We start from the raw sequence: 26185 nt of genomic DNA on the forward strand, positions 1-26185 counted from the left end.
GATATGAATAGACACTTCTCCCAGGAAGAAATACAAATGGCCAACAGATATATGAAAAGATGCTCATCTTCTTTAGCTATTAGAGAAATGCAAATCAAAACGGCAATGAGATACCACCTCACACCTGTTCGATTAGCTGTTATTAGCAAGTCAGGTAACAGCAAATGTTGGAGAGGCTGTGGAGAAAAAGGAACCCTCATACACTGTTGGTGGGAATGTAAAGTAGTACAACCATTATGGAAGAAAGTATGGTGGTTCCTCAAAAAACTGAAAATAGAACTACCTTATGACCCAGCAATCCCTCTACTGGGTATATATCCCAAAAACTCAGAAACATTGATACGTAAAGACACATGCAGCCCCATGTTTATTGCAGCATTGTTCACAGTGGCCTGGACATGGAAACAACCAAAAAGCCCATCAATAGATGACTGGATAAAGAAGATGTGGCACATATACACTATGGAATACTACTCAGCCATAAGAAATGATGACATCAGAACATTTACAGCAAAATGGTGGGATCTTGATAACATGATACGAAGCGAAATAAGTAAATCAGAAAAAAACAGGAACTGTATTATTCCATACGTAGGTGGGACATAATAGTGAAACTAAGAGACATTTATAAGAGTGTGGTGGTTACGGGGGGGGAGGGGGGAATGGGAGAGGGATAGGGGGTGGGGAGGGGCACAAAGAAAACAAGATAGAAGGTGACAGAGGACAATCTGACTTTGGGTGGTGGGTATGCAACATAATTGAACGACAAGATAACCTGGACTTGTTATCTTTGAATATATGTATCCTGATTTATTGATGTCACCCCATTAAAAAAATAAAATTATAAAAAAAAAAAAAAAAAAAAAAAAAAAGATAACCTAGACATGTTTTCTTTGAATATATGTACCCTGAATTATTAATGTCATCCCATTAACATTAATAAAAATTTATAAAAATAAAAAATAAAAAATAAATAAATAAAATACCTTACTTTCCTAGAATTTTTGTTTGTTTAATGTCAAACCTTTTTTGCCCCCTAAAATGAAACCGAATACCAGGAATAAGACCTGCTATAAAATACAGTTTATTATTAGTAGCAAAGAAAGCCACACATTTGAAGATTTTTTCAAAAGATTCCTACTTAATGGCTTCCAGTGGGACCCGAGTTCCTAATAACATGAGCAGCAATATTGTGTAAGTTCCTTCCTGCTGATTCCAAGTTTTAGTTGAAAAGTATGCGGTCATTCTTTCACCTGAAAATAGCACTGTCCATCTGAAACAGGTCCTTCTCAGAGAGACCTGAGCACTCAGGCAGAAGAGTTGATGTGGCCTTCCCTGTCCCGGGAGCAGCCAGTCCACACAGTCCATAGATGATGTTGGTCATGAGTGCTACTGTCTAATTCACACCAATTTCCCTCTGTGGAGTCCTTTTCAAGTTCAAGCTCAGGTGGTTTGAAAGAAACTTTTCCAGTCTACAGTGGTGAAGAACAGATGGGATATCTATCAGCTGTTCTATTCTAGAGCAGAGAACCGAGAACCCCTGGCATTCTTGTCATGTTACAACTTTTAATTAATATATTGTGTCAATTTTACATAAAATATATTTTGTGGTTCCTCGGATAGGTTTGATGTGTTCATATATTAGTTATTTACTTCCATAGTGTCGTGTTATCTGATTTTCAGAGACACTGTGTGCAGTCAAGTTCAAAATTCAGTCATAGGCAACAGCAGTGATGCGAAGCAGATGGCGGTCACCGCATCCCCCGGCTGGAACTGTTCCTTCACTGTCTCACAGATGCTGCGGATGGGAGGCCCGGGGAGAGCAGCATCTAGAGGAAGTCGTGCAATTAATGCAGTTGGAGGTGTGACTCTGAAACTTTGGAAGTTAATTGAGATCCGAAAAAACATACACAGATACACACACACACACACACACACACACACACACACCCCAGAGCCTCTTTTTGAATTTCGACAATGGTTTATGTCCCCACCAGGAGGCGCCTCTGGCCTCCTCTTTGCCAGGAACTTTGCTTCTACTCCAGCCTGCATCTATGTTGTAACAACTATTAGAGACTTATCCCTGCAGGCTCCCCCTGAGATAACCCAGGGTTGGTCTGCCATGAGGCGGCATTTACTTTACCTCTGTTTGAGGGGGAGGGGGTGCATTTTTCCTTTTTATTGACTTTACTGGGGGGACACTGGTTAACAGAATTATAATGGTATAAGGTGTCCAATTCTGCAACACATCATCTGCACATTGTATTGCGTGCTCACTGCCCCAAGTCAAGTCTCCGTCCGTGACCATTTATCCCCCTCTACCCTCCCCTACCTCCCCACATCCCCTCCCCCCTCCCCCTGGCAATCACAACATTGTTGTCCATATCCATGAGTTTTTCCCCCTCTTTTTTTTCTTTTTTGCTCAGTCCCTCCACCTTAATATGGGGGAATATTTTTTATAGCATCATACATTAATGTAAAAAAAAGTTGGGTGGAAAAGGTGATGAGATTAAGCAAAAGAGCAAAACAAAAAAAGCAGACACAGACAACAGTATGGTGATTGCCAGAGGGAAGGGGGTGGAGGCGGCAGAGGGGGTGAGGGGGATAGATGGGCATGGAAGGAGATTTGAATTTGGAAGGTGAACGCATGATGTAACATATGGATGATGTATTATAGAACTATACACCTGGGACCTGTCATTTTATTAACCATGTCACCCCAACAAATTCCATAAAAATAAATAAATAAATGAAAAACAAACTGTAGCAAGAATTCTTCTAGGTCCACATTTTCAAATGCTTTCCTGAAATTCAACCAGACATACTTGTTAATAATCCTTCTCTTTCATATAGCACATTCTATGTTCAACAACTCTTAGGCTGAAATAGCTAGTTAATTAATGACTTAATTAAAGCTAGAGTGAGCACCAGCCCTGAGGAAGGACAGCATTATTGTCATTATGTCACCTCGCCAAACCCTGCTTCTGCAACATGCTAAGCACAAACTCAATCAGATAGGCAGGTAATTCACGTGGGCAACTATCAACGTGCATCTGTGAGCACACATTTTGATTAAAAAAATTATATTATTTACAAATTTCTTTGTTTATGCACAAACTTTTCTGAGGTTGAGCTCTTAGCTCTAAAACAACCCAGAGGAGACTTACCGTGATGGCTAGCATCCGCTGACAGTGCTGTTGCTACTGCCCCTAACGGACCAAAACCTCCATGTGTCTCACCGCTTCCATTTCCTAGTCTCCAGCCACCAGCCCACCTCAGACCATGCTCAAGGGGGTGCTGCATTCTGGTGGGAGCATGGCTCCCGCCCGTTTTGTGTCTTCTGGGGAAGCAGAGCTGAAAAGGGAGAAGAACCTGGGGACTCTCTCAGCAATAGAGCTGCCCTCCCTCCACGGCTACGGCCTACTACCTTCTCGCTGCCGTCAGAAGAAGCTGTTAATGAATTCCAGGCAGAAGGTGATGATGGAATGACTTTGGAGGCAATAATAGAGCAATAATCAAAATGATCTGTGACCATAGTCAGGGAACAACAGTACCCAGAAGGAGAGTGGAGACACTCGGTTATAGTCGACATGCAAGTTAAAAAATTGCATTATTTTTCAGGTGCTTCTTGTGGAGGAAGCAGAGACAAAGTGGAGTGTTTAAAAGTGAGTGACAAGGACAATAAGAAGGTTCTGACCTGAATTATCTAAGGAAAGGAAATGGAAGTCTGAGATGGAGAAGGGATGATACAGGTGGTAGGATAAAATAGTCTCAGTTATTTTCAAAAACTTCAAGGGCTATCATGATGAAGAGGAACAGACTAGTGTGTGGGCAGAAAGAACCTTCTAACAGTGGGAGCAGTTCAAAGATGACAGGGTCTCACTCAAGAGGCTGTGGGAATTTCAAGTCAGTGAAACATGGCAGAGGTGAGCCCTTGAAAAGGACACTGAATGACAATGGTTCCAGATCAGTTTTCTGTAGAACATTGTGTCCACTAGATGTCTATTGATGGGCTGTCGAAAGAAATAAAAAGTGTGTGTGTGGGTGTGGGGGTGGGGGGGTGTGGGGGTGTTGGTGACTGTGGGACTGTTCTTGGGAACAGGTAAGTTTGGGAAACACCAGTTTGAAATCAGGGAAATATGTTCTTGACTTATTTCAATAACATCTTATTGTACTTACTATGCTATTGTGAATATTGTGAACATCAAAGAGGCTTCAGCATTACCTCAATGTATTTGACCAAAGGAATGTTTATTTGTCTGAAGAATATCTTTCAACATCTCATGAGGTGTTGTCCCATCTAACTCAGTTTAGGAAACATTTTTATATAGAATGTGGTCACTGTTTCTAAATGTCTCAAGGACATTTTCAGACCTGATAACCTCTGCCACTTTTGTGGAAGTGGCGAGGAGGACATAAACAAGGAAGAGGGACACTTATTAACAAATGGGACAGACATATGGCCCCTATATGGTTTGGCAGTATTTTTTGCATGTTATTAAGTTCTTAGTTCTTTCCTATGTTGTCAAAGAATGCTAATTTAGACAGTTTAAGAAAGTGTTAGGTGACATGATTTCCCAAAGATAAAACCAACAGAGAACAAAATGGAACATGCTCTTCTCAGACTAATTGACTTAAAATTTTGTAATCTTTTGGAACTAATGAAAGACTCTGACTTTGTAGGACTGCAGTCAGGAGGAAATTAAAGAAATAAGAGCTTAATGAGTATTATTATCTTACAGAACAGATGACATATTTCTTTACCCTCTACACCTGCAGTTGTCACTGATTAAAGGGGAAGAGGCCAAAGAAATCACCCCTGATAATTTTGCATGATTGCATTGGCTCACAGACACATGAGCACATTAGCACCTAGGATATTATGATCAAATTAAACTCTTTGTGTTCATTTTGCTTGTTCTCATTTCCTCAAATGAATGTGAAATTTCTGAATTTGGCTTTTTGGAACTTGAACATCTACTTTGGATGCTGTAGTCACACTCCTCTTTGAAAGCAGGTGTCACAGACCTGGGATGGTACAAAGTACTACATGCAAAAGGCTGTGATGATAAAATAAACACCCCTCACTTCTGCTCGGGCAGCTGGGACTGAAAAAGTCTCCCATCAGAGTGACCCTGTTTTCTTTAGAAGTAGATGTAGGTTTTCTAAGCCTTTGATACATGGTTCAAAGCTCGTTGGTATACAGAGGACAATCCTAAGAGAAAACCAAGGTAAGACTGTGCTCACAGCTTCTAAGTAGTCTGGTTTTAGGGGTCTTTCTGTTTTGCCAGAGGACAAAGAGCCTGTACAGTGCATAGCACTAAACATGGGAGTAGTTTTTCTCAAGTGATTCCCCCCTCCTTCTTAAAAAACACCACCACCAACAAAAAACACCCTTAAACCAGCCTATAACCTACCTTACATTTTCAAAATGGAAATGTGGTTTTAATCTTTTTGTATCATTAAGAATATCAAAGGCCACTTTTGATTCCCAGGGGTGGGGGGCTGAGGGGTGGGGGGGGAGGTAGCAGGGCTTGGGGGGGGTAAAAGAAATGAGCTCATTACAATTTGCTGCTGCCACATCGTTGAGTTCCAGGTTGGGACTTCCAGAAAGCAGACTCTGAGATGCTGAGATTTGTATGCAGCAGTTCTTTTCCCAGCTCCCTTGGGATCAGTGTCTACAGGACAGTGAAGACAACAGGACTGGGTTGAGGGACACAGACTGTGACACAGTGACAACAAAGGCTGTGTCCAAGCCGACTGGATGGTCTGGACCTTAGACGGACTCTCAGAGTTGTTCTCCTCTCTGTGCAAGTGGCGTCACACCCTCCTCCCCAAAGCCAGTCACTGGAGGCTGGTTGTCCCCTGAGAGCATGTCCCCTGAGAGCATGTGTGACCTTGAGTGAGGTGTCACTCTTTGGCTGAAGGCGGTCCTTGGGCAGACACTCAGCTGAGAGCCGATGACCAGCAACAATCCTGGCGGCTACAAGAACGAATGTCCTCAATCCAGAAGCAACAGTCACTATGCATCTAGGCACAGACTAACTTTGCCAGCCACTGGCCCTAAAATGGCCTATAACTAGGAAAAATGAAGGTGGCTAACATGTATTGACTGTCGACTATGTGGTAAACACTTCAAGCATTAACACTGAAAATAGAATAGTAGTGGCTAAGATTTACTGAGTTTTTGTCTTTCAGGTATTGTGTTAAATTTTATATGTGCATGATTCCATTTAATCGTTACACCGAGTTAATCTTTATTCTCCTTCATGAGTGAGGAACATAAAGCTAGGAAGAAGTTAAGTGACTTCCCAAAGTAAGGCAAGTATGCATAACTGAGAGTGCAGGGTCTGAATTCAGACAGTCTGCCCCAAAGTCTTCTTTCTAACCTCTGTGCTAGACCACCTGTCTAAACGGTGTTGTGTTCTTACAAAAATGCTATGAAGCATGTATCATTGTTCTCCCCTTTACAAAGAGGAAAAACGAGCAACAGGGAGGTTAAGTACCCTTCCTGAATTCATGCATTATTAGTAATTCAAATAAGTCTCCTCCTGAGTCTTAAGCTCTTGCTCCTTCAGCTGCCCCCGTATCGATTGTAAGCAGTTCATTAAAACCTGATAAATCCTCACTGAACTTATGAGTCCTTGGAGAGTAGATTTTACTTAGCCACATGAATTTATGAGTCCATGGAACATTTCCATTGGAATAGGAGTATGTGCCAAGAAAGAGGCTGGAACCTTGCTCATGAGCTACAGGAGGCTTCCTGGACATCTCCATTTTTCAATGTTTCCAGGCAAAGCTACTCAGAGCTACTAAGCAATTTTTATTTGTAGCAGTTCAGGTAATTCTGGAATCGGCACCATAATTAAGGCAAGAACCATATCTGATTCATCCCTGGGTCCACCCCAACAATAGCCACATGACAGGTGCTCAGGAGACATTTTTTTGACAATGTCATAATTTGTTGACATTATGAGGGAATATATGGATGTGATGGAAACCAACAGTTCCTGGGATTTCACCATCAAAGACCATGTTTCTTATACCATTTTCCCTAACAAAGTTCTTTTCCTCTTAATAAATGTATGTGAGTAATAACATATTTCCCGATGTTAGAATTAGAAGCCTCCAGAATTCCACTTGAACTGCCCATAAGCAATAGTTAGACAAGACTAAAATTGAATTGATGGAACTATCCTGCCAATAATAAAGTGTCGTAGCCATTAACGGCTGTGACCACACTTCATGGGTGACTGATTCCTGTCCTGGCTTTCAGTATGACTACCTCTGATCCCCAGCTACAGGAGCCTAAAGCTGGGAGCCACCGAGAGCCAAGGGACAACTCTAGGTTGTCCTTAAGATGTTTCTCTCAAGGAAAGAAAGGAAGAAAGAAAGAAAGGGAAAGGAAAAGGAAAGGGGAAGAAAAATGGAAAATTTCCTTTCAGCACAAGTTTAACAGCAGCTCTTTCTTAGTAAATGGAAATCTTTCCAAAGAGAAAAGCCGGGCAGGTGCCAGCAGACAGAAACTTCATGATTAAATAAATTGCTCTGGAACTTTGAACGCCCGAATTCCCTGAGCACTTGTGCTGAGTGCGGGCGGGGCTGATTGGTCTGAGGAAGAGACAGGTGAGAACACTTGATCCTGCACAGAAGTGTTCATCCTCTTGAGACTCTACTCTTGAAAGAAAACCCATTGTCTGCCTCCTGGCAATCTCAGTCCTAAAACCCTGAAGGGTCTTTGTTTAGAATTTGCAAAGCTCCCTTTCTTCCTTTCTTCCTTAGAAAATTAGCAGACAGAATAGTCTCCCACAGCGGAGTCCCTGTCGGTGGGGAGCTGGCTGAGCCCACCTGCTGTCTCCTCCCAGGGTGTGTGGCTTATTCTGGAACACTGGCTGGGAGCAACCGATGGGCCTGAGGACACAAGACATTTTATGAACTCTAAACGTCATTTTCCTTGACGTTTGTATGATCTTATTTGAACTGAAAGTGGATTTGTAACGGCTGTCTTTCATGCCACAATGAAAAGGGCTCCTGTTACCATCACCAGAGGAAATGGACCCATCTTTTGCTTTGATTTGACTGCACTGCTTTTTGTTAAACAAACATGGAAATAAAATAAACTGGCAACCTGCCAAGCATGGGATTGTGGGTGTGTGTGTGTGTGTGTGAAATAGCTCCTGCGTGCTCCTAAGGACTTGGAACTTGTCCCTTTGACAACTTGAAGCAGCTAGTAGTTAGGGTGATGGTGACGGGTAGTCATTCCCATGTTCAGTATTCCTGCTGGGACAGCGGTGCTGTGACTCCCAGGATGTGTCTGCACTCAGGGCTGTGGCCAGGTCTCTAGGACTAACTCCGTACCTTACATTTGAATAATACCCTCATAGATATCAACACCTTGTGTGTGAGTGTGCCTACCTCTGAGTGTCATATTCCTGGTTGCACAGTGAGGGGAAACTGGGACTCAGAGGGATTGCATAATTATATAAGAGTATAAATAAAATGCATTGTCATAGTTAGGGCCAGGTTCTCTCTGAATACCGATAAAATTGATGTGATAGTTTCTGTTTTTAATACATTTCTCTTTCCCCTACTGGACTGCGGGTACCAGGATGGCAAGGGCGGTTTGTGTTTCTGAGCACCATGTCCTCAGCACACAGAACAATGCGCGGCACATAAGAGGTGCTTTACAAATACTTGTTAAATAGATGTCCTTGTCAGGCTACAAATGAAATTTGAACTTGATTTGGGCAGAGAACCTGAGAAGGTCAAGCAGAGAGGGATTTCTTTCTTTTGCAGCTACCAAGGGAAAAACTCAGAGTCACTATAGGTTTGCTGGTGACTTCGATGAGTTTACATTTTAAACCTAAATAGTTGTAGCAATTTAGTTGTGCAAGGACCTGGTGCAGATCACTGGAAGTCTTGAGAGGGAATTCATCTCCTATTCACGAGAATACTGGTCATCTAAATCACCAGAGTTGTTTGTGAGGCCATTGTTGTACAGATAATTCATATGATCAGATATGCTGCTTCCTGAACAGAAACAGGTTTAGCAAATAATGCTAGGCCTTGTGTTTATGGAAGTTACGATTTGTGACCTACGTGCGCCTTTCTACCTGAGGCTAACCTGAAGCCCTTCCAGGGCTTAAACTTGCACACATGCAAAAGTTTGACTTTTTATTTTTTTTAATTTATTTTTTATTTTTTTTACAGAGACAGAGAGAGAGTCAGAGAGAGGGATAGACAGGGACAGACAGACAGGAATGGAGAGAGATGAGAAGCATCAATCATTAGTTTTTCGTTGCACGTTGCAACACTTTAGTTGTTCATTGATTGCTTTCTCATATGTGCCTTGACCACAGGCCTTCAGCAGACTGAGTAATCCCTTGCTCGAGCTAGCGACCTTGGGCTCAAGCTGGTGAGCTTTTGTTCAAACCAGATGAGCCCGCATTCAAGCTGGCAACCTCAGGGTCTCGAGCTTGGATCTTTCTCAAACCTGGGTCTTCCTCATCCCAGTCCGACGCTCTATCCACTGCGCCACCACCTGGTCAGGCAAGTTTTGCTTTTTATTGCTGGATGCTTCAGTGCATGAAATGCCAAGCTTTGGGGCAAGAGTTTCCTTTCATTTGTTTTTTCCTTAATTATGTTTTTAAATGAAAGTTCCAAGCTTTCAGAAATGGCCAGATTGACAGGAATTCATGATTTTAATTAGTTACTTCTGGCTGACTCAGTTGTTCAGGGGAAGAAAACCTATGATAATTATTTTAAATTTTGTCAATTGATGAAGTTTCCCTTTCTCAGGAGAGGTTGCATTTGAGACAAGCAGTAAGTAACCATTTTAGCCCAGTGCATCGAAGAGTCCAGTACAAATTAGTGAATTGATTTTGAAGATTCTATTTCGTTCACTGAAAGAAATATTTCATTCAAAATTAAATGTGTTTAAATAAAATTTTCTAAAGCCATGTTTTATTATCTACAGTTGTTCATAACTACAAAATATGTTTAGAGAAGTTAGAAAAGTAGCACATATCAAATGCATTCATTATAAAAGTATTATATATGCACCATTGAATATGAATTTTATATGTATACTTGATAAATGTCTAATAAATTTAAATCTAAAATTATGTTATGATATTTAATAGTTAAAATTAATAATACATTGATAATAACTAAATGAAAGGAATCTGATGGGGTAGGTTTAATTATAATAAACTTTATATTTATAAAGATGATGATAATGACTGCTATCATTATCATTAGCACAGAATCTCACAGCACTAGTTGTATAATGTAGGGAGAGTTGTTTTGCAGATTGACTGGTGAATTTGAAAATTTGCAAGTGAGGTCTGCCAAGTGCAGAAAAGTTAAAATCTGTCAAACGAATAACAATAAATTCACTAAAATCTGTGGCAGTAGCCACAGTAAGAAAAACAGAGTAGCCTCTTCATGGATTATATTACAGCTAAAAGTACAACCTGTTTACGTATTCTCCATTATTATTGAGGACTTAGTCTTCCAGACCCTGTGCTAACAACTGAGATACAGCCGTGAGAAAAGAGGTAGTCCTCGTGCTCAAAGAGACTGCAGTCCGGTTGGGGAGACACATATCAGTCCAACACATCAATGTAATTACAATTCGAACTAGTGCTTTGAAGAAGTGACATTTAAACTATCACCTGAAAGATGAGTGAGTTGTCCAAGTGAAGGGGCAGGGGAGAAAAGCCACAAAAAGCAGACAAACAAACAACACAGCAGCATCCACAAAGTTCCCCAAGGAATATTAGGCTGGTCCAGACAAGCAACACTGAGGATGCAGCTAGAATTCAGTGATGGAGAGAATGACCAGAGAGGACACAGGATGAGTCACTGGTGACCATTGTTCTGGGACATACAGGTCAGTTAAGGATTTTTAGTTTCATCCTCAAAGCACTGAGAGGTGATGGAAGCATTCTGAGTAGGAGACTGAATTAATCTCAGGACTGTTACGTGAATTAGTAAGTCAAGGCCAGCACATTGATGGTCTCTGAGCTCAGCACTTCCAGTGTCTAAATCTTTTCCTTTAAATCTTTTCAAAACCAGTTCTCAGTGCCAGGACATCAGAAGAGCTCTGGCTCCCACTTCTCTCACCTCCTGTTGCTTCCTTGGAGAGAGATTATCTGGTTCCTATAGTCTTGCCTGATTCTCCTCTAAGAAATCTGAAATCTGTTTGAAGATGCCTTTTTTCAGGAAAGGTCCCCATTCCAGAGAAGGGCTTTGAGGCTTCATTTACTGAGCTTTGGTTTCTGGACCTGGTCTTTCACCAACTTAATTTCCAATCTATGATGGGGAAAGCATACTTGGATGTTTCCAAGGACATTTGCCCCAAAGCCTCATCACCGGTCTTGCCCTGACAGCACCAGGATACCCCCAAACCCCATTCTGACTTGGATTGGAATTGTGAAAGTTAGAAAGAAATCCAGCAGGCTCCTTCTTACATCACAACTGGATTACAGCTGGGTGTTGCTCTCTGATTGTGTTGCTCCCTTCCTTCTTTGAGACTCTGTAGCTCCCGGAGAGAGCAGTACACAGGGTGTCACTTGGTGGGTGCTCAGTACAATACCACTTATAGAGAGCCAGGCACTCAGCTAAACACTCTACATGCACGAACTACTTTAATCCTCATTATCATGCCCATTTAATAGATGGTGAAACCGAGGCTTGGAGCGTTAACTAACTTGCTCATAATAAATGCTGTTGCTGAAACTTGAGTAGAAATAATCTGGCTCCAGATTAGTTATGCACTTTGATTTTATTTAAATTTTTATGTATCTTGAAATAATTCTCCTGGTAGTCAGTGAGTTGTCATAAGTAAACAGTCTAAATCTATACTATAAATCCAACATCTATACTATAGATCCTACACTATAAATCTCTAATAAAAAAAGAGAGAGTTAGAAAAGGTGAGGGACATTTATAAGACAACATTACAGTATTTGTACAATCACATCTTTCTATTCCAAAGGAGACCATTCCATAAATAGATACTAATTAATAATGTACAAATTCAAAGGGAATTTAATAATCACTTCACATTATATAACTTCGCTTAAGATATTTTTCTTTATAATGTTAGTGAACATTATTTAAATTTCTACTAGAAAATTTTAGTCTATAAAGGTGGTGGCAAAATGAATGAATGAATGAATGAATGGGTTTTAGGATCTCAGAGCATTCTGAGAACTTTAAAAGGGAGATAATGAGCCTGACTGGGCGGTTGCTCAGTGGATAAAGCATCGGACTGGGATGCAGAGTACCCAGGTTTGAAACCCCAAGGTCATTGGCTTGAGTGCAGGCTCACCAGACTGAGTGCTGGGTCACTGGCTTGAGTGTGGGATCATAGACATGACCCCATGGTCACTGGCTTGAGCCCAAGGTCACTGGCTTGAAGCCCAAGGTCACTGGCTTGAGCCCAAGGTTGCTGGCTTGAAGCCCAAGGTCACTGGCTTGAGCAAGGGATCACTCACTTTACTGTAGCCCCCTGGTCAAGGCACATGTGAGAAAGCAATCAACAAACAATTAAGGAGACTAAGGACCCACAACAAAGAATTAATGCTTCTCATCTCTCTTCCTTCCTGCCTGTCTGTCCCTATCTGTCCCTCTCTCTGTCTTTCTCTCTGTCTCTGTCACACACACAAGAAAGTAGAAGATGTAGTACATATATATGATGGAATATTGCCATTTGAAACAACATGGATGGACCTTGAGAATATCATGCTAAACAAAATAAGTTAGTCAGAAAAAGCTAAGAGCCATATGCTTTTACTCATATGTGGGATATAAAACTAAAAGTAAAAAATGAAGAAACAAGAAAAAAAACAAAAACTCATAGACACAGACAACAGTATGATGTTTACCATTGGGAAGGGAGGCAGGTAGTAAAGTGTAAAGGGTGCCAAATACATGGTGATGGAAGATGATCTGACTTTAGGTGGTGGGCACACAATGCAATATATGGATCATATATCATAGAATTGCACACTTGAAACCTGTATAATCTTATTAACTACTGTCAACCCAATAAATTTTGTTAAAAAATAAAAATAAAGGGCTCAATGGAGTGGCAATAAAAAAAAAAAATTTTAGCCTGACCAGGCGGTGGCGCAGTGGATAGAGTGTCAGACTGGGATGCGGAAGGACCCAGGTTTGAGACCCCAAGGTTGCCAGCTTGAGCACGGGCTCATCTGGCTTGAGCAAAAAGCTCACTAGCTTGGACCCAAGGTCTCTGGCTCCAGCAAGGAGCTACTCAGTCTGCTGAGGCCCTCGGTCAAGGCACATATGAGAAAGCAATCAATGAACAACTAAGGTATCGCAACAAAATAAAAAAATTGATGCTTCTCATCTCTCTCCATTCCTGTCTGTCTGTCCCTATCTATCCCTCTCTCTGACTCCCTCTCTGTCCCTGTAAAAAAAAAAAAAAAAAAAAAAAGTAGCATTTGCTAGTTGTTGTTTTTTGTTTTTGCTAGTTTTAATCCCCATACATTGAGGTTTTTTTGTTTAGCATAATTCTACTAAGACTGTCTGAGTACTTGAGAGTACTTGACTGGCATTATTGTTTGCTTTGTCTTTAGTGTAGTATTGACTTTAGGAAAGATTGTCTGAACGGAAAAATAGAAATCTTTCCATTATTCAGAGAAATAGTATTTTATGGAAGGAGACTTGACTTGGGGCGGTGAGCACATGATATAATATACAGATGATGTGTTATAGAACTGTACACCTGAAACATAATTTTATTAATGTCACCCCAATAAAGTCAATAAAAATTAATTTAAAAAATAAATAAAAGGGCCCTGGCCGGTTGGCTCAGTGGTAGAGCATTGGCCTGGCGTGCGGGGGACCTGGGTTTGATTCCCGGCCAGGGCACATAGGAGAAGCGCCCATTAGCTTCTCCACCCCCCCCCTCCTTCCTCTCTGTCTCTCTCTTCCCCTCCCGCAGCCAAGGCTCCATTGGAGCAAAGATGGCCCGGGTGCTGGGGGTGGCTCCTTGGCCTCTGCCCCAGGAGCTAGAGTGGCTCTGGTCGCGGCAGAGCGACGCCCCGGAGGGGCAGAGCATCGCCCCCCTGGTGGGCAGAGCATCGCCCCTGGTGGGCATGCCGGGGTGGATCCTGGTCGGGTGCATGTGGGAGTCTGTCTGACTGTATCTCCCCGTTTCCAGCTTCAGAAAAATACAAAAAAAAAAAAATAATAATAAAATAAATAAATAAATAAATAAATAAATAAAAGGGTATACTGGAACACACACACACACAAAACCCCAAAACATATATTTCATGTGAGTACCACAAACTATTTCAACCGGATGGTTTCCTCAATCCTCAAAGCAATCTATTTTATAGAGAAGCACAGAAGAGCACTCCTGTGTTCACCTAACGTCTCTCTGTGGGGCTAACAATGAAGTGCTCTCAATTCAGGCCCAGGAATTCTAATCTTAGAATAGTAGAGAGCATCTGAAAAGATATTTCTATGATGATCATGGTTCTAAGATGGGAATTTGGTCGCTCGGGGACCTTCCACGACTTGGCTCCTCAATGCCTAGGGATCTGGTGGGCCAGACCCTCAGTTGGGTGAACATAGATAGCATTAGCACTGGCCTCCACATCACCCTCACCCCCAGCCTTCACCTCTCCAGCTGAGTGTATCTGTGGAACAGTCATTCTTCCCAGGAAATGCACTGCTTCTGATACTCTTTCCAAAGAGTGTCTGCTTTTCCTAAAATGCCAAGGTGATGATGCTACATTTACAGCAATGTATCATCTGCTCTAGCCAGTCCAGGAGAGGGAGTAATGGGACTCAAGCATGAGTGGCTACACACATGTGGCCACAGCACCTGAATCCGCTTGTGTCTGTGCTCCAAGGATCCAGATTTCTCATTTGAAGATAGAATTCTCTTCTGAAACTTGCTATGAGGGACCACATTTCTCCACCTGCCAGTCTGTTTTCTGAAGGCATTGGGCACATTAGATTTCTTATATAGTCTTTTAGAAGCAGTTGAATCCTCCTTTATCTGTGTCTAATAGAAAAATGCATATGCTGAAAAATATGGATCAGAATTTTTATGGTATCGCCGTAGGAGTGATGTTGTACATGGCAGTTGACCCCGTTTTGTCTGATTGAGTTTGTTTAGACTCAGTATATCTGAGATTTGGAGAAACATACATTCTATGTTTTAACTTCACAAACCCAAAAGAACATGTTTGTTTGTTTTTTCCTTGATTTTTATGACTCTATATGCTCCTGATTTTCCTTCTATCCTGTGCCTACATCTTCCTCTTTTATTGACTTAACTTTTCTACTCACCCCTTAAATACTGCTGCGGTTTTCCTCCTCTCCTCTCCTCTCCTCTCCTCTCCTCTCCTCTCCTCTCCTCTCCTCTCCTCTCCTCTCCTCTCCTCTCCTCTCCTCTCCTCTCCTCTCCTCTCCTCTCCTCCCCTCCCTCCCCTCCCCTCCCCTCCCCTCCCCTCCCCTCCCCTCCCCTCCCCTCCCCTCCCCTCCCCTCCCCTCCCCTCCCCTCCCCTCCCCTCCCCTCCCCTCCCCTTCTCTTCTCTTATGGTTCCTGACCAGTTCTGTATCCTGAATATCGGACCTGACCTACCATATTTCCCCATGTATAAGATGCTCCCACGTATAAGATGCACCTTAATTTTGGGGCCCGAAATTTGAAAAAAAATGTATTACATAAAGTTATTGAACTCAGGTTTTATTCATCATGAAATTCATACAACTCCTCATCACTGTCAAAACTCCCATCCGGCCCTGGCCAGTTGGCTCAGCGGTGGAGCGTCGGCCTGGCGTGCGGGGGACCCGGGTTCGATTCCCGGCCGGGGCACATAGGAGAGGCGCCCATTTGCTTCTCTGCCCCCACCCCCTCCTTCCTCTCTGTCTCTCTCTTCCCCTCCCGCAGCCAAGGCTCCATTGGAGCGGGGATGGCTCGGGCGCTGGGGATGGCTCCTTGGCCTCTGCCCTGGGCGCTGGAGTGGCTCTGGTCGCAGCAGAGCTATCCCCTGGAGGGGCAGAGCGTCGCCTCCTGGTGGGCGGAGCGTCGCCCCTGGTGGGCATGCCGGGTGGATCCCGGTCGGGCGCATGCGGGAGTCTGTCTGGCTGTCTCTCCCTGTTTCCAGCTTCGGGAAAATGCAAAAAAAAAGGAAAAAAGGAAAAAAAAAAAACCTCCCATCCATTAGCTTGTCCTCATCTGTGTCTGATGATGAATCACTGTCTTCAATAATGAGTACAAAAAACAAGTGCACGAAAGCAGGAAATTCAAGTAAAATAATCTACAACCACTGTATAAGATGCACCCAGTTTTTAGACCCCAAATATTTCAGAAAAAAAGTGTATCTTGTACATGGGGAAATACGGTAGCCACCAAACAAGATCTCAATTCATGTTTCTTAGCCATCTCAAAACTAGACTGAACTCAGCACAACCACTGGAAAGCCTTCACTCCTATCTTTCTGAGTTTAGTGAGCGATGCTTAGCTGCCAGAATACCGCTAGAAATGGAGGCATCATTCATGGCCTGTTTCTCCCTCTCCACCGGCATCCAATTCCACACCAATCAAATGGTGTCATTTTCTCTCCTCAGTTCCTTTCAAATATATCTCTTACTGCCACTGAAATTTAAGATGCTCCTGTGTCTGGTCTGCATTACTTCAGTAGCTTTCTCATTGTAATTCCTGCCCTGAGTATTCCCCTCTCTCATTCTTTTGTCCTCACGGAAGGCAACTAATCTCCCCCAATTACAAATCTGAGCATACAATCTCCCTGGTTAACACTTTTCAGTTGTTTTAGACTTCTGAAAGCCCTATATCATCTAGTTCTTTCTCATCCCTCCAATATCTTTGACTTTTTTAAATTTTGTGATATAACTTTTTTCAGATTCTTAACCATATCATTCTTTCTTTCCCTCCTCCTTCTCTCTCTCTCCATCTCATCCACAAATGTAACATTCACATGTGTGTCTTTACCCTTTCTTTGTTACTATATTAGCACCGCTCAGACCTCAGTTTGTTTATCCCTCTGTCATGGAGATGTCCCTCCCTCTGCCCCCTCAAGTTATAGTAGATGTCACTTCAATGTGTACATCAGTATTAATGTTAACTGTATCTATATGCCTGCATCTTCGATTCCTAAGGGCACACATACCTCTGTCAATAAAGAAATGGTATTTCCTCTGCCCAAAAACGTATTATGTCATCCTCCATCCTGCATTCCCACCATTCCTCAGCTAAATCCTGCTGATGCCACCACATTCGGGGAGCATTCATTCCTGTGAGAAGTTTTCCCTGACTTCTCAGGCTGGGCTAGGTGACTCCTCTATGCTGCTGTGGGGATGAACCATCTTCTATAATAAAAGTCAGATCCCACCACTCTTCTGCTCAAGATCTTCCCAAGACTCCGTTCCCCCGGAGTAGACCCCAACACCCTCCCAGGCCGGCAGAGCCTGATGGGCTGCTGTCCTTTCCTCTGTGTCCGTCTGACCTTGGCGGTCACCGCTCTCCCTTTCTTTCTCCAGGCTGACACAGGCTACCCCTTTAGGGCCATGGTAATGGCTGAAATGCTTCCTTAGAAACCCACATGCCTCACTGCCTCATCCTCTTCCAACCTTCCCCGAAATGTCCCTTTATCAATGAGGCCTACCAACCACCTCATATTGACTTGCAGTTTGCACCACTCCTCTCCGCCTGCAAACTCCTATCTTTTTTTCTTCATTTTTATAGCACTTATTCCATCTGATCAAATGATATAATTTACTTATGATTAATTTTTTAATTCAATAAAAATAAATTTATTATTAATTTTAATGGAGTGATTGATTAATTAGGGTACATTATGTTCAGAAAAACATCTCCAGGTTATTTTGACATTTGATTATGCTGCATACCCATCACCCAAAGTCAAATTGTCTTCTGTCACCTTCTGTCTGGTTTTCTTTCTTTTTTTTTTTTTTTTTTGTATTTTTCTGAAGCTGGAAACGGGGAGAGACAGACAGACTCCCGCATGCGCCCGACCAGGATCCACCCAGCACTCCCACCAGGGGCAACGCTCTGCCCACCAGGGGGCGATGCTCTGCCCCTCCGGGGCATCGCTCTGCCGCGATCAGAGCCATTCTAGCGCCTGGGGCAGAGGCCAAGGAGCCATCCCCAGCACCCGGGCCATCTTTGCTCCAATGGAGCCTTGGCTGTGGGAGGGGAAGAGAGAGACAGAAAGGAAGGAGGGGGGGGAGTGGAGAAGCAAATGGGCGCTTCTCCTATGTGCCCTGGCCAGGAATCGAACCCAGGTCCCCCGCCCGCCAGGCCGACGCTCTACCGCTGAGCCAACCGGCCAGGGCCTGTCTGGTTTTCTTTGTGCCCCTCCTCTCCCCGCCTCGCCTCCCCCCATCCCTTGTAATCACCACCCCCCTCTTGTCCATGTCTCTGAGTCTCATTTTTATGTCCCACCTATGTACGGAATCATACAGTTCTTAGTTTTTTCTGATTTACTTATTTCACTCAGTATAATGTTATCAAGGTCCATCCATGTTATTGTAAATGATCCGATGTCATCATTTCTTCATTAATTTTTTGATATCTGTCTTTTCTTATTAGAATGTAAGCTTCACAAGGGTGGACATTTTTATCTTTTGTTTATTCAAGTTTTCTAAGTGCCTTCAGTGTTGGTTAGCATATAATACGTGTTCAGTAAATGGATTTTTAAAAATGAGCTGCTTGTACTTCCTTGCCTACCTGCCCACCACCAAATCATGAACTCGTTGAACACAGGGCTTTTTGCTGTTAATGTCTATTTACAGTATTTCGCACATTTTGTGATAAATGTTTGCTAAGTGCATGTATCCATCTCTGACCTTACCAAGACACAGCGTTGCAATGTTTGTGAGCACACCATGCCAAACCAAAGTTCATGCACCAGAATGTGTTCTTAGTGGAGAAACTTCGCTCTAAACTCTCCCAGCGTCTGAGATCTCCAAAAATGCAGAGACCAACCAGTATAGACCAACATGGTGACTATTTCTCCCGCAATGGTTAAGAATTGACCATTTTCCATTTGACCTTCCCCCTTATGCCATTCTATAATGGGGGCATTTATTTGAATAAGGCAGAAAACTAAAGGGAAGCCCGAGCACCATGAACGTGACAAGCAGCGCCTTGACCTCGGTGACTCCTCTTTCTCTTTCCTTCCTCAGAGCCCTGCCCGCCATGATGCAGTGGGTGCGCGCACAGAAGCCGGGAGAGAGCGGCATCAACATCGTCACCGCCGATTTTGTAGAACTCGGTGACTTCATCAACACTGTCATAAAGCTCAACTATGTCTTTGAGGAAGGGGAAGCCAACACCTGATAGGACCATTTGAATGTTCATGAGTAAGATAGAGAGGATTCATTGTGTTGGGCATATTTTCTGTAAATGCGCTGACCTTGCTATTCCACGGAGTCTCCGAGGGAATTGGGGCTGGTGGTGGGTGGGCAAAGGGGGGATCCACTTCCCGAGTGATTAGTACCATAGTCTGCATTAGTATAAATATCTCATTTCCCATTTGATGAGCAAAATCTACTTCTAGTGTTAGAGATGTTAAAAAAAAACAAACAGTGAATTTTGTTTTGCAGAATTAGTCTTTGTAACGTATAACTCACGAGTGTCTACTTGATTGTGTTTCTGATTTCAGCCTAGATCTCCCGCGCTCTCATTATCTAACTGAACCGTCTGCTCCCTTGCCCGCTTGCTCTTTTTAATTAGATGTTGTACGGGACTCAGAACAATTCAATATCCCAGCAGGATGTGTGTTACATTGTTGTACTAAAAATTTATTTGTTGTATGGGACATGGTATAATATCTTGTGGTCATCTGCCATTGGGCAACTGTTGTTAACTTTTGGTCATAGGAAATATGCATCAGATCAGTTTCCCTGCATCCGTAATATTGGAGGCCATAGTCAGTGATTTTTTTTGTTGTTGTTAAACCAAAATAATAATGTTTCACAGTATTTTTATTTAAGGCAGCTATTAAATATAGAGTACATAATTCTTTGGAAGAACTATCGTGCCAACTCTATCGTGCAGAGTGAGGGGATGGGGAGGAGAGGGTTGCTATTTTAACTCAAGAATCTCTTAATACTATTGCCCTGGAAATGCCTAATAAGTGAAAAATTATGAAGAATATGTTAAAATCTGAGAACTCTGCAAAGAACTCTTACAAAAGCTCTCCTAACAATTCCCTTGATTTTAAAAGAAGGGGGGAAGAAAAGAAAGAAGAAAGAAATGAAAGATTGTGCAAGCTTTCCTATCAAATTGGGATTTCCAAATATATAATTCTGAATCCCAGACTTCGAGGAACATATTTCATTGCTTTTTTTTTTTTCACTTAAAGTTGAAGAAGGAGGAAGGGTGGCAGAGGGAGTCAGAGAAATGCTTTTGAAATTCTGTCTGTGAATTTCAAGGATCTGTGAATCATCTCCAGCAGAGTCTGCAATCTGAGCAGACTTATTGAACACCGGCCTGGACTCGCCCTTTCTGGGTTCCATCCTACCCTAGGGTCGAGAATGAGGCAGCAGCAAAGTCTTCTGTGGTTCAACACTTGAAGTTAGGTCCACAGGGAAGAAAAACGGTAGCACAACAGTGGGGTTATTGCTTCATCCTTGCTGTCTTTGGGATATTTGACAACCCAAAAATACCCTTCAAAGAGCACAGAAACCTGTACCCACAGGCCTTATGGAAATATCGTGAGGCATTTATAAAAATCTATAAGATTTGCCGAAATCCTTATGATTATGGGTTATTTTATCTTCCTGTTTAGAAATAATCACACCTCACTAGTTCCCTGGGAAAACACAGTCCACGTGAAGTGGGTCCATTGAGAACTAAAAGCGTGCTCTCAGCTTTTAATGAGCCTACATATAAGACAGGTGGTTACATCTCTTAGACCTGGGTCTAAAACCAAGGGAGTTGATTCCAAGATTATATATGTCGAGATTATAAATAATTAAATTGATTACAAGATTATAAGGACTCGTTATCAGAAAATAGTACTTATTAGCAACTGCAGGGGAGAATATTTATACTGAAGAGAATGTTCATGGAAAGTGTGTATGTTGGTAGACCAAGTAGCATGCAGTTACACACATTCTACATTCCAGTTGTGTGTATGTTTCATCCTACACAGCAGATCGATGTAGACCCTCTCCTGTGCAGGCAGAGAGATGCAGATACACAAACGCTGAGACATGGACAGATGCCGTCAGATTCTCTCTTTCAAGTGAAAACATTGATAATGTTAAATAATTTCATTTTCAGGCTGTGACGCCCTTAACAATGTAGGAAAAAGAGTGCTAAAACCTTTGAACGTAGAGTAGCTAATCACAATCAAATATTTTTGTAAAGACAATCTAGCTTGGGATTTGATTGCCTGCGAATACAGTTTTCTTTCTGTTTTGCAGTTTTATTGTCCTTCTATCTCTTTCAGCTGCTCTTTAGTGTGCAGCTGAATATGAGTCCTTTATAAAGGACTGTGGATTATTGAAATGTATGTCCTGTACACTTGCTTTCAGGGCCGATTCTCCCTCTGACAAGTCATTGCTCATCCCTCGGGAGGGTCTTAGCCAAGCACACTTGGAATGATACAAGAACTTATCACCATGACAGGAAACAGAGCTCTCAACATATTCATGAAAAACGAATAAAACATAGGGGCCACTCTGTTGTGTTTCCTTGAATGAAGATGCTTTCTTATAAAGTTTGCTTAGAGTTAGCTTTGTTGAGCTTGCAATTTCAGCACTGGCAAAACAAGCATGCTGAAGGCTTACTAATTGTGCGATTTCTCAACCAGAGAACGTGCTCTGCTGCTTTTAGTGACATGCGTACTGAAGCCTTGTTTGACAAAGGGTACTTTCAAGCCAATGCTACTGTTTTCACATGAACACACAGCACCTAGGTAGCAGGCACTGGGAGGAATGGGACTTGCCTTAATTTCTAAACGAGGGAGCAGCTAGACTTCCAATGGGGGAAGAGTTCACGGGGGGGGGGGGGGGTTCCTTTGAAAAGGGAACAGAGAGAAGGTGCCTTGGCTGTGTCTGTTCATTGGCCTGACCCTAGAGCACTCTCAGTGGGCAGGCTCTGGGCTTTCAATAAAAAGGTGGGGGTGAGGACTAGTGATATGCAATGGAGAGTCTCCCTTCAGCCTGTGCTTCTTTGTCTTAGCTGGGCATTTTGTTTCCAGACAGGCGAGGAGTAAAGGGCTACACATAGGCTCCAAGATGGTGGGAGATACATCTTGGTGTGCTTTTTGTTTTGCTTGTTTCTTCAGACTTTATGTCACAAATTCCACAAGGCAAAAAAGGGGGAAAAAAAAGGAAAAATCTAACTCTTACCCAATCTACAGCAGGAAGTCAAAGCAGTGGGTGGGATAAAGGAAAATATGCAGAGTATCTTTTTTTTTTTTTTGGTTTGCTTTCCTGCATGTAACTCTGAAGGACCAAAATGGAAAACTCCTGCCATTCTCATCCATGTCCCCCTTGTTACTACACAATCTTGTGGACGCAGAGAGTGAGGAGGCATCTTTAAAAGCCTTAGTTATTCTGTACAGCGACCTCAGTATTCACTTTCAGCCATATTGGGAAAAGTCACTTTTCATGGAGTGCCACCTAACAGTGAATGTATTAGAGCATCAAGTATTTGGCATGTATACACCTATGTGTCTACACACATGCAAACATACACACACATTATTCAAGCTGAAACTGTAACCATTCCACCTAATTCTGTTGCCATCTTAAATCTTAAAATCAGTGTCTCCTATGGGGGTACACATAAACATAATGCAAATGTTTAAGAGGAGAAAAATCACTAGGAAACCAATGAAAAATGAGACCTTCATGAATAAGAAATACCTAGCCATAATAGTCTAATTACCTTGTCCATTATACTTCCAGCTGGAGACTTGAACATGGATTTGAACAGAAGTTACAAACAAACAAACCCTCATCTTCATTTAAAGTTGTTTCAAGTTCTTTGAGGTTGTCCCTGGTTAGAATTTTAGACTGGAAAGTTGGAAGTCTCAGGAAATGCACGTAGTCATGAGTTTCTCAGTTCTATGGTCTTATAGACCCAATGACACAACCTTCTAACCTTCGGTCACTCGTCCCAACGAGAGCTCCAACGAGAGTGCTTGCCTTTTGGCCTGCTAATAGAAAAGAATGCACAGTGTCCCTTGGGGAGATGGTAAACAAAGTTTCTAAAAGTATTTTACTTTACAGCTCTTTAGTCTTGTCAACGAGATTTCAGCGACACAACGGTGTAAATGCTGTATTTGCCATAACTTATTGGTGGCCCCTGTGTTGCACTCAGTTTTAAATAATGCTCCAAATTGTTTGTTTCCCCCGTGACCGTGATAAAATATTCTGTAGAATTTGTAAAATGTGTTGATTGAGTCTGTTGATAATTGTTTAATTTTTATTTCATTTGTGAGACTATTTTTAGGTATTAGTTCTAAATATATATTTGTATGAGTCAAACTTATTTGCTTGTATGTGGTATGTGTGTGTAAGCATACTGTATCTTATAAAAATATCAAACTCATCCTAAAGAAAAAGGGCACATTATGAACAGCCTTAATTCATCATCATTTTTTTGTTGTTGTTGCAATTTGGGATTAAAGTTTGAAGAGAAACTTTCCCTTTGTTAAAAATGGCTTTTAAAAAAATCCTAAAAGGAATGTATTTTAGAGCTTATCTGAGTCCACAAACCACAAACAACAATTCAGCTTGTGATGCACCCCATGCTCTCAAAGGTTGCAACCGTCAACTAATTTATTAAATTTACGGCCACACAATTAGACTGAATTCACACTGGTTTCTGTCACCAACAGGACCGGCTTATCCCTAAAGCTATTCTTTCAAACAGAGAACAGATTTAGCTTATAAGGATAAGTTTTCCATGAAAAATGGCCTCTCCGAACCATTCCTTTTTAAAAATTAGATTTTCTCAAGTAAGATGAACTGCCTTGGCTCTCTGAGAGTCACCAAAGACCCATCAACATTAAGCGGTCCCAACACGGTTTCCTTTTCAAAAACCAAGTGCAACGCTCTCTCACACTGCTGCTGTCTACCTACGTATAGTCTAGCAGGAGAAAACTTATGACTAATTTGAGTATCTGCACAGATTCTCATGCCCAAAGCAAAAACTCTGTAACCTTCCTTGGGCCTAGAATCTGGGGATGGAATATTAAGCTTATTTTCTCTCTTCCTCCATCCTCAATAACTTTGTTCTCATATTTAGGGTTGCCACATGAAAAACAGCACCCCTAGTGAAACTGAGGTTTCAGATAAACAATAAATATTTTTAGTATAAGAATTACCCATATATTTCATGAGACATAGCAAAAAATTATTTGTTGTTTATCTGAAATTGAAAATACCTGGGTGTCCTGTAATTTTTCCCCTTATCTGGCCACCCTATCCATTCTGCCTCTCTTTTTCAGCAGGGCTATCTAACAAGGGATAAAATCCTACCTCCTTCCATACTCCCAAGTTAAGATACCTCATAAAAATCAATAGTCCTAGTACCCTTCATGACGGAAAATGTTGATTCATGCCAAGTCTAATAAATGTTTTATGAAGGACCAACTCAAAAATAGATGAAATAATCAAGCACATTCCTTTATAAGATTAATGCCACCACACTTAAAATTTCCCTTCACTGGCCTGTTGTGAGGTGCTCAGTGTCCCCCACTACTTAAAGAACAGTCTCCAGTAATTGGGACAACCACAAACGCCCACACAGAAAAAAATGCCTCTGGAAAATGGCATCATCTTCTAACTCAGTACCAGGGCTTCTTTCAAAATCCAGTCTCTTTTGTCTTTCAGAGAGATAGCAAACTACTCCATTACTCCCCTCGTTATCACCTTAGGACATATTATTTTTGTCATATTAGAACTGATCATCAGTGGACTTGTAGAAAATCTGACATAAAAAGGAACTTTCTTGACTGCCCAAAGACTAGAGAAGAGTCAGGAATAGACAGCCCTGTTGGTGCCTCCTCAGGAGAGTGGGTGGGGGCCGGGCAGCAGGTGGGGGCCTAGACATGAAGTTAGCATGGGACAGAGAAGTTTGCCGAAGCAAATGGTAACAACCAGCACTTTTTCTGAGGAACTGGAAGACCAAGACAGCCCAGAGTAAGAACAGGGAGCTCTCTAAGTTCTGTTTCTAGGACCATTTGCAGAGAATAAAATCATGGTGGAATTCCTAAAATAGAGCTTCCAAATACTGTTGTATCTAACTGCAAATCCTCTACAGGGTTGGAAAGTGGATGGAGTTTTGGAATATTTTTGGTACCTACCTCGGTTCCTGAAATTCCCATGAGTGGTAAGGAAATATTAATCCTATAGTATAACATTTCCATCTCATGGCCCCACTCGTACTCAGTTGTGTTGATTTGCTTCATTTCTAAAGGATGGGAATTTGCAGAGCTGGTGACATTTCCTTCACTAGATACCAGAAATTCACCAGAGGGAGACAGACCTGTGCCTTCTCTTTTTAGGATCTGGTCATTGATACTTTAACAAATGTAGTGTAAAAAAATATATATGCTCACAATTCTGTTTAGCACATGTAAATTTTTAAAATAAGGTCGTGTTGTTGATGTAAGAAAAAGTTTCTTTGTATCCAGTGAAATGCTTAATAAAGTCCTGGTACCAGTTATCTTCCTGCTTTTATTTTATATTCATCAATGCTTCATTAGAAGCTAAAAAATGGATCTCTTAAATAGGACATGACTCAGAACTTCAGAAAATATAAATCATTATATTAGGATTTCCTCCATGAAAGAATACATTCTCCACCAATAAAGGCAATCCCATGAGCTCTTTTATCACATCAAGCAGGTGTCCCTGAAGTCTGATACTCTTAGAATCTGATAGCACCACACAAAATAACATCAACATAACAATGTTATATTAATATGGTATATTAATATTATAAAGCACCATCTTGAAGTTAAAAGTTTAGGGTGAAGGAAGTGAACTTCTGCTGAAACTCCATTATGCCCAGTACATGAAACATTTCAGAAGTGTAGTTACCTTTTATTTCATCAAATAAACCCAGTGTGTTGGGGTTCAGGTCATTCTTAGAACAAAATTTAAGCATTGCAATAGTATGATAAAG

General features: G+C 41.9%; 1 protein-coding gene across 2 annotated transcripts in view; it reads left to right on the forward strand.

Annotated features, from left to right (window-relative positions):
- PLCXD3 (phosphatidylinositol specific phospholipase C X domain containing 3) overlaps positions 1–25705 on the forward strand; it is a 175859-nt gene extending 150154 nt beyond the window's left edge. The window contains exons 3-4 of one of the 2 annotated variants that reach the window (XM_066378593.1): positions 19219–19395; positions 22957–25705. In XM_066378593.1, the coding sequence (XP_066234690.1) occupies positions 19219–19372 (154 nt within the window). In that variant the 3' untranslated portion in view covers positions 19373–19395; positions 22957–25705. Of the gene's footprint in view, positions 1–19218; positions 20685–22956 lie in introns of those variants that run through there. The other variant, XM_066378584.1, reaches the window with a different exon arrangement.
- Positions 25706–26185: the final 480 nt, after the last annotated feature.

This window comes from Saccopteryx leptura, chromosome 1 (assembly GCF_036850995.1).
Source record: "Saccopteryx leptura isolate mSacLep1 chromosome 1, mSacLep1_pri_phased_curated, whole genome shotgun sequence".
NCBI lineage: Eukaryota > Metazoa > Chordata > Mammalia > Chiroptera > Emballonuridae > Saccopteryx > Saccopteryx leptura.